This window comes from Callospermophilus lateralis, chromosome 19 (assembly GCF_048772815.1).
Source record: "Callospermophilus lateralis isolate mCalLat2 chromosome 19, mCalLat2.hap1, whole genome shotgun sequence".
Taxonomy (NCBI): Eukaryota; Metazoa; Chordata; class Mammalia; order Rodentia; family Sciuridae; genus Callospermophilus; species Callospermophilus lateralis.
Window position 1 is genome coordinate 21,295,169 of NC_135323.1, and position 10,962 is coordinate 21,306,130.

Genomic DNA, 10,962 nt, shown 5'->3' on the forward strand with positions numbered 1-10,962 from the left:
CCCTTACAGATTTAAGTCTGGGGTCTCCTTGCTGGTCTCTGGGCACCTAGTCTTTTGCCTTTCCCATCCATCTTTTGTGACAGTCTGTTGTAGTGAAAAGAAATGAGAAATCAGGAGGTTTAGGTTTCTGACTTGTCTCTGCCACTGACTCAACTGTGTGACCTTCAGTAAGTTCCCTCCTATCTCTGGGCCTCAGCTTTCTCTGACTATATTCTGTGGAATGGTATTCCCACGAAATGCCCTATGGGGGAAAAATAAGAATTTTCCTCCATGTCCCTTAGAGAGTCCCTTTAACATATTTAAGATACAGGGCAGTCTTCAGAAAGAAACCTAAGGCCAGATGTGATGGTATATGCCTGTTGTCCCAGCTATTTGGGATGCTGAAGCAGGAGGATCCCTTGAACCCATGATTTGGGGACCAACCTAGGTGAGACTCTTACTCCAAAAAAAAAAAAAAGAAAGAAAGAAAGAAAAAGAAAAGGGAAGAAGAAAGAACCAGGTGTAATGGCACATGTCTGTAATTCCAAGTAGGAAGCTGAGGCAGGAGAACTTCAAGTTCAATGCCAGCTTGGGCAACTTAGCAAGACCCTATCTCAGATAAAAAAAAAAAAAAAAAAATAGAAAGGGCTGGGGATATACCTCAGTGGTCGAGCACCACTGGATTCAATCCCTAGTACCAGAAAGAGAGAATGAGGCTGAGGATGTAGCTCAGGGATAGAGTGCTTTCCTAGCATGTCTGAGGCCCTGAGTTCCATCCCCAATACTGAAAAAAGAAAGGAGGGGAGGGAGAGGGGAAGGAAAGAACTGCATCCACTGCTTACCAAACCGTGCTTAAAACACTGACCCACCGGAGTTTTAGAGGCTTAAAAGCCCACCCCAGGGCTACCCAGGAACTGGCTCCTCCATCTTCCTCTTCACTGAAACCATCATCCCAGCCTCCTTTGATGCTCCCCACGCTTAGCCAAAGAAGGAAGCAGGTGCTTCTTGTTAACCTCTAGCCTCATCTGCAACTCTCCATCTCCACCCTTCCTCTATCCTCCTCTGTAGTTCATTCTCAGAGCAGCCAAAGTGTGTTTGTTTGTTTAATGCAAATCAAATCTAATTAACATGTTGCCTAAACCCCCAGTGGTTTACACGAAGCACATACTGGAGTCACCTTCACACACAAAAAGGGACAGTGGTTGCCAGTGGTTGCAGGGAGGGAGGAATAGGGAGTCAGTGTTTCATGGGTGCAGAATTTTAATTGGGGAAAATGAAGAAGTTCTGGAGCCTGATTGGGTTTTTATTTCTTTGTTGTTGTTGTTAATTTTTTGTTGTAATTGTAGATGAACAAAATGCCTTTATTTTATTTGTTAATTTTTAGGTGGTGCTAAGGATCGAACCCAGTGCCTCATGCATGCTAGGCAAGTGCTTTGCCACTGATCTGCAGCCCCAGCCCATGATGGTTTTGATAGTCATAAAACAATTTGAATGTATAGCTACATGATGAGGTTTCAGTCCATAGCAAGTACAACAACTGTCCCAAGGGATTATGTTGCCAGGTGATGTCAAATCCTTCTTAGTTTAAGTACTCTATGATATTCACACAACAATTAAGTGACCTAAGGCAGCATTCCTCAGAATGAAACCCTGTGCTTAATCAACACATGATTGTATTTATAGCCACTGTACTGTATACTTAAAAATAGTTTAGGTGGGACTCGGGAGTATGGCTCAATGGTAGAGCATTCGGTAAGTATGTGCAAGGCCCTGGATTTAATCCATAGCACTGTACAAACACAATCCTGGTATATTTAGAATCAAGTCCGAAGTTTGCATACTTGCAACCAGAGCTTCTGTGACCTGCCCCTTCCCATTCTCCAAGCCCATCTGTAAATCTGTACTCTGCTCTTGGGTCCAAACACAAGTGTCTTTTCTGTACCTCTCCCAAACTCATTCCTAGTTCAGAAGGTTCACTTGCTGTTCCCTGTACCCCCTACTCTTTCCATCCCAAAACCCGCAGCCCCGAGACCCATTCCTCTCCAACTCCCATGGCTCCTCAACAGATCTGTAGGGTCTAGGCTTCTTCTACAAATCTCACTTCACATGCTTTGCAAAGACATCTTCTGACAACACCTATCAAACAGTCCTGCTTTTGTTCAGGAACTTCCTATGGTTCCTCAGTGCCTGCAAAATAAACTTCAGACTCTTCTGCTGGGATGGGTTATTCTCTCAGATTGATCTGTTATAGCTTAGACATGAGATATCCCCTAAGGTCATGTGTGAGACAATGCAAGAAGGTTCAGAAGTAAAATGATTAGGGCTGGGGATGTGGCTCAATCGGTAGCGCGCTCACCTGGCATGCGTGCAGCCCGGGTTCAATCCTCAGCATCACATACAAACAAAAGATGTTGTGTCTGCCGAGAACTAAAAAATAAATATTAAAAAATTCTCTCGCTCTTTAAAAAAATTTTTTTTTTAAAAAAGAAGTAAAATGATTAGATTATGAGAGCTTGAATCTAATCAATGGATTAATCCACTGATGTGGATTAACTGAATTATAATTAAACCCTCTTTCTCCCTAGAAAAGACTTTAACTGGGCTTCTCCAGAAATCTTCACCCAGACTGATTTTAGGACTATCAGCAAAAGAGTCTCTGCAAAAGAGTTCAGTGTAGATAAACTTCCTATTTTCCTGTTGCCCTGTTTTACTTGGCCACTGGCTAAGAAGATACCAGCACTCCAGGTGCTGGACACCCCTTATTAGTTTTCACAAACATATCTGTTAGGTGCAGGGCAGGCTGAATGAATGTTAGCTGCAGGATAACCCACACACTCAAACCCCCCTCTGTCTGGTCCTTTATCACCTGTTTGCATCAAGGCTGAACACTCAACCCCCACCGGTCTGGTGCAACGGAAACCCACATCTAGCCCCTGCCCTGTCTGCCTAAAGGCAGAAGATGACACTACTGTATGATCTAATCACTGTAGGCCAACAAGGCAGCTTACAGACCCTGAGACCCCATTAGATTTGGGCTATAAAAACTCCCTCCCGCCGGGCCCCTCTCTCTTGCTCTTGCTCTTTCTTCTCTTGCTTCAGTTCTCCCTCTCACTCTCTCCTCTCCTCTTCTCTCTCTCTCTTTGCTCTCCCCCACCTTTCTTCTCTCTTTCCCCCTCTTTCTTTCTCTCTCTTTTTCTCCTCTTTTGCACTGCTGCAATAAAGATCTCTTGGTTGCTCCGAGTGTTGTGGTCACTTTCCTTTCAATATCCAGTATAGTACTTTGAAGAAATGTGCAAACAAGGCCTCTGCCCTTGAGCTGGGCTTCACAGAGATGTCTACATTTCTAAGATAAGAGAAGTTACCAATTGGGCTCCATGGTAACAGCTGGCAGGGGAAGAAAGAAGGGGAGAAGAAGCTCTCCCCTTCTCAGGTGTTGTCCTTGAAAGGTTAACTTGCCCAAAATAGTGAAAGAAAAAGCTGCTTTTATGTGAACTTCTGCAGACTGTGAACTTCTGAGCCCCTCCCCTTACATGCTGGGTATAAAACTCTGAAACTCCCTGAACTCTGGGTTCAGGGGGTTGATTGATGACAGCAAAAGCTGTGCCCTCTGAACCTGGCTGCAGCCAAATAAAACTGTTTCCTGCTGTCTTCGGTGCCTTGTCTCGTTTGTCCCTGCAGCATAATGATAGGTAGGATGTGGCTGCAAGATATAGGTCAGTGGGTGCTTAACTTTAGGGAATTTACTTTCAACCTGAACAGAACACTTCCTCTCTCCCTCCCTCTCCCTCTTTCTCTCCCCCGCCCCCTCTTCTCCATCTCTCCTTTCTGGCTGTCATGTCTCAGCTGCTGTCCTCCACCAGGCCCTTCTGCCTTAACATCCTGCCTCACTTGGGGTGCTTAGCTATGGAGTTGGTCAGCCATGAACTGAACCTCTGAAATTTTCAGCCAAAATAAATTTTTCCTCCCCTACATTGTTCTCTTCGGGTCTTTCAGTCACAGTGACACAAAGCTGACTAAAACATGACCCCATCCCTCAGCTGCCTGTTTTCCCTTATTCCATTCCTAGGTCTTCGTGTTTTAGTCAAGAGGAACTGCTGACCATTCCACATGCAGGTCTACCTGGTCTATTGAAATCTTTGTCATTCTTCAAGTCCGGTGTGCTCTACCTCCTCTGGGAAGCCTTCCTAGATTCAGAAGACCTGCCCAAGTCTCTTCCGAGGTCCTCCCACATATTATTTTATAATAACAATAACTAATGTTGATTAAACACTAATGTGAAGCCAGTTCCTGGGGAAGCTGGGTCGGAGAATTGCTTGACTCTAGGAATTTGAGACTAATCTGGGCACAGTAGTGAGACTCCACCAAAAAAGGGGGCAGGGGCTACGGGTATAGCTTGGTGGTAGAGCATTTACCTAGCATGTGCAAGGACCTGAGTTTGATCCTTACTACTGCAAAACAAAAACAAATCAAATAAAAACAAAACAAAAAACCACTAATGTGCAAGATTCCATTATTTATAACCTTTTTTTATTTTTATTTTTTTGTAGTTGTAGATGGACAGAATGCCTTTATTTTATTTGTTTATTTTTATGCAGTGCTGAGGATCAAACCCAGTGCCTCGTGCATGCTAGGCAAGCACTCTACTACTGAGCTACAGCCCCAGCACCTATTTGTAATCTTTATACCAATTTATCACAGGGTGACCAGCACCCTGACAGTATAGTTTTCTGCTCAAGAGGTGATGAGCCACCTGAGAAAATGAAAGTCTTAAATAACTAGTGAAGAATTAAGAGACCAGAGTCAGAAATTAGTTTTAAAAAGCAGAGCACCTGATAGGTCTTCCAGTCCTGGTAGGAGCTGAAACTGAAGGACTAGAAAATGGCTCTGGTCCTTTGTTTAAGGGAGAACTTCAAAAGCAGGGGATAAGTTTTCAGTGAGGGAGGTTGACTGGCATCTTGGCAAGTTACACCCATATCTGAGACGCTGTGTGCCTATGTAGCTCCAGCGGGTCACCCCAATTCCAGAGCAGTGCTGAACCTGGCAGAGCTAAGTAGGAGTTTCCATGTTTTGGGCAGTCTCAGAACCAAAATGAGTGCCTCTGGGAGTTCCCAGATTCCAGACTTTCCTACCTAGTGGCTTCCATGATGATTGGGTTCACACACATTTCACAGATGACTCCTGGCACCAATTTGTTTGTTGTTGTTTTGGTTTGGTTTGGTGTTTTTCTTTTGTTTTGTACCAGGGATTGAACCTAGGGGCGCTTAACTACTGAGTCACATCCTCAGCCCTTTTTATATTTTATTTAGAGACAGTGTCTCACTGAATTGCTTAGGGCCTCACTAAGTTGAGGAGGCTGGCTTTGAGCTTGCAATCCTCCTAGCTCAGCTTCCCTAGCTGCTGAGACGACAGGCATGCATCACCACACCCGGCTCCTTATACCAATCTTATGAGATACGTGTTGTTATTTCCAGGTTTTTAGAGACAAGGAAACTGATGCACTTGGGCAAGCAATGATTTGCCCAGGATTGCATAGCAAAGAGCAGGTGAGTCAAAAGCTGAACCCAGTCTGCCTAGAGCCAGTGCTCTTAACCTCGCCCCATATTGTGTCCCTTTTCTATCATTTTTGTGAAACAAGCCTCCTTTGCTGCTTTCTCTGCTGGAGAACCTCTCCCCACACCAGTTCTTCCTCATGCCATGGTAAGCAAGGACAGTTCTCCCAGCAGCATTTCCTGGCTTATCATCAGCTAGGCTGGGTTATGTGGTATCTGCCCCAATCACTTTCTTCCACATTCCAACCTGGGTGAGCTGTGACCCCAGAGCCCAGCACAAAACCCACAGAGGCCTCAGATGACCTTTGCTAAATGAATGAATGAATGAATGAATGAGTGAATAAATGAGGTCTGCTTTCCTCATCTTGGAATTCCCTTACCACCCAGTCTCTCCAAAGAAAGCTTTCAACACAGTCACTGAATATTGGCTGCACCTTTGGAGTGAAAATGGCACTAGCTTTGCTGGTGTGCTTAATTTTCTGCACACACTCCCCAGGCAGGTTGGGCTAGGTCCTGTATCCTGAGCTTCAGATCTGACTTCTCAGAAGAAGTGATAGAAATACTGGGGCTCAATGTTAGTTTCCAGCCTTGCTGTGGAATAACAGTCAAACCTGGAGAGCATCACTAAATCACTAAATCTGACCTTAAGTTTACATATTTGCAAAACATGGCTGTTGGTATCCATACCCTCCTTAGAAAGCTGCTGCTTCTCCCACCCCTCCTCCTTCTCCTTCTCCTTCTTTTGGTATTGGGGGTCGAACATGCTCTATTATCTCCAGACCCTTAAAAAATTTTTTTTGAAGAGTTGGGAATGTAGTTTAGTGGTAGAGTACTTACCTGGCATGTGGGAGGCTATGGGTTCTGGGTTCAATCCCTAGTACTGCAAAGAAAGGAAGGAGGAAGAAAAGAAAGATTATAGGCATGTACCACCATGCCTGACTTCTTTCTTTTTTCTTTTTTTTTTTAATTAATTTTTATTGTAGGTTGTTCAAAACATTACATAGTTCTTGATATATCATATTTCACACTTTGATTCAAGTGGGATATGAGCTCCCATTTTTACCCCATATACAGATTGCAGAATCACTTCAGTTGCACAATCTTTTTTCTTTTTATTTCCTTTTATCCCCACCCCACCAATCCCCTTACTGGGGATTGAACCCAATGGCAAGCACTTTACCAATGAGCTACATTCCCAGTCCTTTTTACTTTTTTTTTTTTTTTTAGTTCTCGGCGGACACAACATCTTTGTTTGTATGTGGTGCTGAGGATCGAACCCGGGCCGCATGCATGCCAGGCGAGCGCGCTACCACTTGAGCCACATCCCCAGACCCCTTTTTACTTTTTGAGACAGGGTCTCACTAAGTTGCTCAGGCTGGCATGGAACTTTACATCCTCCTGCTTCAGCTTCCCAAAGTTGCTAGGATTATAGATGTGTGCCATTTTATCCAACCCTAGCTCCTTTTTTTTTTTTTTTTTTTAAATATTTTTTAGTTATAGATGGTCACAACGCCTTTATTTATCTATATGTAGTGCTGAGGATCAAACCCAGGGCCTCACACGTTAGGCAAGTGCTCTACCGCTGAGCCACAACCCCAGCCCTCTTTTCTTTCTTTCTTTTTTTAAAGACAGGATCTTGCTAAGTTGTCAAGGCTGGCCTCAAACTTGACTTCCTCTTGTCACAGCTTTTCAAGTAGCTGGTATAGCTGGCATTACAGATGTGCACCACCACAACCAACTCTTCTTTACACTTTGTAAAGTGTAAAATGTTGACAATAACTCACTCTTTTTAACAAATGTTTATTGCACATTTACTATGTCATACATATTATCTTGTTAAAATTTCAATCTTCACAGCAACCCTTTGAGGTAGATATTAACCTTCCTCTTACAGATGAGAGAACTGAGGCTCAGGGAGGGCATATGACTTACCAGAAGTGCCCTGGGGCAATTTTCAGAGAACAGATTTGGGCCACATGCATCTGTACTCATGCACCAGTCCACCTGCCCTACATCCTGGGGGACCATGTCTGCCTGCAGGCTTCTCTCCCCAGGCCTCAACATTTACCTCTGAAGTAGACAGGGAGTCAGTGGATGTTTCCTGAGATGATGGCAAGGTCTCAGTTGCACCTGCTACTGAGATAACACTGAGAAAAGTCCAGCCTCTTACTCCGCCCCCCCCCCCCTTTTTTAACAGAAGACTGGGAGAGGGATATCGGTTTTAATCTGTTTAGATCTTTACAGGCACTTTTCTTATTTACAAGTTTGGAAACTTGAGGGATCCTTGAGGGAAGCACAAGGGATGAATATCAGTTCCCAAATCCCTGACTCCGGAGCCAACCTCAGGGTTCAGACAGTGCCAAGGTGAAGTTGAAGTCCAGCTGGTGGGAGATGCTCACCCGCACTCCTCGAAGATGTCTGGGTAGTGCCGGAAGAGCACTGGTGGATCCCGGTCACCTCGGACTGGGGCCCGAGGCACAGCCCGGATGCCAGGCCTCCGGCCCCGCCGCCCCCCAGAGCAGGAGCGGTGGATCCACTGGTGGGCTTCCACGGCAAACTTCCTCTTGAAGCGCATGCCACATTCAGGGCAGGGGAAGGGCCGCTCGCCGGAGTGCATGCGCCGATGGCTGACCAGCAGCGACGGGTAGGTGAAGCGGCGGCCACAGTCTGCACATACATGACGCCGCTGGTTTGCCTGAGCATCTACACTGGGCACCGGTACTGGGGACTGTGCATGTGCCGTCTGGTCCCAGGCAGTTTTCATGGGCAGCTGTGCTCTCGCAGAGGCCTTGCTAGTAGTAGAGTCGGGGTTGTGTTTAACAAACTCTTGATGCTGCTCTTTCCCAGGAGTCTTCCCTCTTCTGGCTGCAGGACCTTCCATGGGTTCCAACTTCTCCTTGTTTGGGATGTCTCCTGGGAAACAGGTATTAAGGTACATTTTAAAACACTTTTGCATAAACCATCTCAGGTTATAGGTTGCTTTTTACTTATGAAGTGCTGAAAAAAAATACTGCCAGTAATTAACCTTTGGTGGAAGGTGAACAGATCTCCTTCCTCATGTGTCAAATGGAAACAATAATGGTTTCTTGACTTCATAAGATCCATGGGAGGATTAAATGAATAATGCATAGTCAGCACTTTGCTCCAGTTCACTTCCCTGGGGGTTGATGAGGGGAAAAGACCCAAGTTAATCAATTACCAGTATTTTCTCTGATACCACTTTGGCTTGCTTGAGAATTGTGAAAAAGTAGACCGGAAGCCACTTCCATTGTTAAGGACATTTGAGTTGTTCTTGAAAAGGGGAGAATGGTGCTTTCTAACAGAGGGGCTTGGAAACCTGAGTCTTGGACTTGGGCTCCTGGCGTCAACATGACTACTGACTCAAGTTCTGCAAATTTTGTACTAGGTCTGCCTTCTTTCCTCTTCTAGTATCCAACATAGGTTGGTTCTTTCATTAGAGATGTTGGGATTAAGGACCTGAAAGAAAACTTTGCTAGGAAGAGTATCAAGGGGGGGGTGGGAGGAGACCTGGGACAACCCCTCACCTCTCAGAGCTCCTCCCAGGCTTTCCCCCTCCTCAGGATCCTGGGCGGCGGAGCTCCAAGCCTCACTCTCCTGTTCCATCCAAGAGATGAGGGCTGGTTTGGGGCCTGGGAATCCTGGGAGAGAACAGGGATCACAGTGCCAGCCTGAGAGGCTGTCCTGGAAGATGGCATCCCCCTGCCACAGTGAGGGCACCTCCTCAGAACTTATGCTCAACCTGGACAGAGTCTGCAATGCTCTGGATGAAGCGGATGCGGAAGGGTAAGACTCCCGGGGGGAGAGAACCTGAAGCCCCGGGAATGGGAGGTGGCTGGCGCCGTTGGTGAACTAATGCGGGGTGAGGGCTCACGATCCACTGGGTCCTTCTGAATCATGTCCCCCAGGAAACCCGGTGAAGGAGGGGGCCTCTGGCCAGGGGCCTCACCGAGCGCGCCCAGGTGGCCGTAGGTCTCGCGCATCACGTCCCGGTACAGCACCCTCTGCGCGGGCCGCAGGCACCCCCACTCCTCCGGGGAGAAGTACACGGCCACGTCCGCGAAGCTCACGGCCCCGGGCTCCCTGCAACCTGGCCGGGTCTCCCTGGGTCTCAGCGCCAGGAGCTGGGCTGGGGGCGGCGCCATGGGGTTTCCAACCCTGAGTAGCGGCAGCCTAGTCCCTGAGGCCACCGCCTCCCGGCTCCTGGCCTCAGCTTTCTTCGTCCACGGGAAGGGTTGCCCAGGCCCGGGCCCCGCCCAGCCTCGGCGTCCGAACGCGGCCGGGAATGGGAACCGAAATAGTAGGGACTGGCTGCTAAGGATTCGGGGATGGGGACAAATAAAACTCCTTGGTGTTTATTCACTTCATGGCCGCTTGGACATAGACACCCGGGTTAAAGGACCCGGAAGGTGCCTTCAGAAAATATGGCGACAATTTGGCTTCAGTTGCCACTGGTTGTTCTTGAGGGCGCCGTTTCTTTTAGGCATATCAAATATGGCGCTTTCTGGCTTCTCTGGCATCAGCGTCTCATTTGCCCTTAAATATAATGGCCGCTTCAGGAGTTTTCCCCGCCCTCCTTGTCCCCGGGGCCCCTTCTTTTGGTGTGGCAGAAGGACTGACTGGAAAGTCGAGGAAAACTTTCTTGCCCTCAAGAAAGATGGACGCAGCTCACTCCACCTCTCTTTACCCCCAACACACAGCGGTTGATGATTGGCTGTAACCGCAGGAAGAAGCTGCGCTGTGACTGGTCCAGATCGGCGGGGCGTTTGAAACAGAACCTGAATCCTCGGTGGACCAGTTACTGGAGCTCAAGAAGAACCTTGGCGGCTTTGGTGCCTGAGAATTGATCCTCCACTGTTTCCCTCGTGCATTTCGGCGGCGGGATCTAGAATCTGGACCCCAGCTCTTGCGGGAAGACACTGTGGCAAAACCTGGGTACGGCGGTCCAGGTAGAAAACAGTACGTGTTTACAGCTGCGAAGCCAACAGGACCCTTTATGTATGCGAGATTCCGCTTGCCCTGGCTCTGGATACGTCTGTAATTCCAGGTACTCAGGAGGCTGGGGCCGGAGGATCGCAAGTTCGATGCCAGCCTCAACAACTTAGCGAGCTCCTGTCTCAAAGCAAAAAATAAAGGGGCTAGGGATGTAACTCAGTTGTAGAGCACCGGTGGGTATAACCCCCAGTACTGCAAAAGAAAAATAAAAGTAATATAACCAGGTTTGTAATGTAAAGAGGAGTACTTAAACTCCCCCTATTTCTTTTTTATTTTTTTTTAATGAAATTTTATCTTCTAAGTTTTTTTTTTTTTTTTTTTTTTAGAGAGAGAGAATTTTTTTTAATATTTATTTTTTAGTTTTCGGTGGACACAACATCTTTGTATGTGGTGCTGAGGATCGAAACCGTGCCGCAGCATG

General features: G+C 46.8%; 1 protein-coding gene across 2 annotated transcripts; it reads right to left on the reverse strand.

Annotated features, from left to right (window-relative positions):
• Window positions 1-7,735: 7,735 nt before the first annotated feature.
• Window positions 7,736-9,925, reverse strand: Znf688 (zinc finger protein 688). Of its 2 annotated transcripts, XM_076840493.2 has the most exons (3): window positions 9,496-9,925; window positions 9,074-9,187; window positions 7,736-8,441 (listed from the first exon to the last, which is right to left on the reverse strand). In XM_076840493.2, the coding sequence occupies exons 1-3, from the start codon at window positions 9,689-9,691 to the stop codon at window positions 7,924-7,926; spliced, it is 828 nt and encodes a 275-aa protein (XP_076696608.2). In that variant the 5' UTR covers window positions 9,692-9,925; the 3' UTR covers window positions 7,736-7,923. The 2 variants fall into 2 exon arrangements, with proteins under 2 accessions (XP_076696608.2, XP_076696609.2); XM_076840494.2 differs by lacking the exon at window positions 9,074-9,187.
• Between the last annotated feature and the right edge of the window lie 1,037 nt (window positions 9,926-10,962).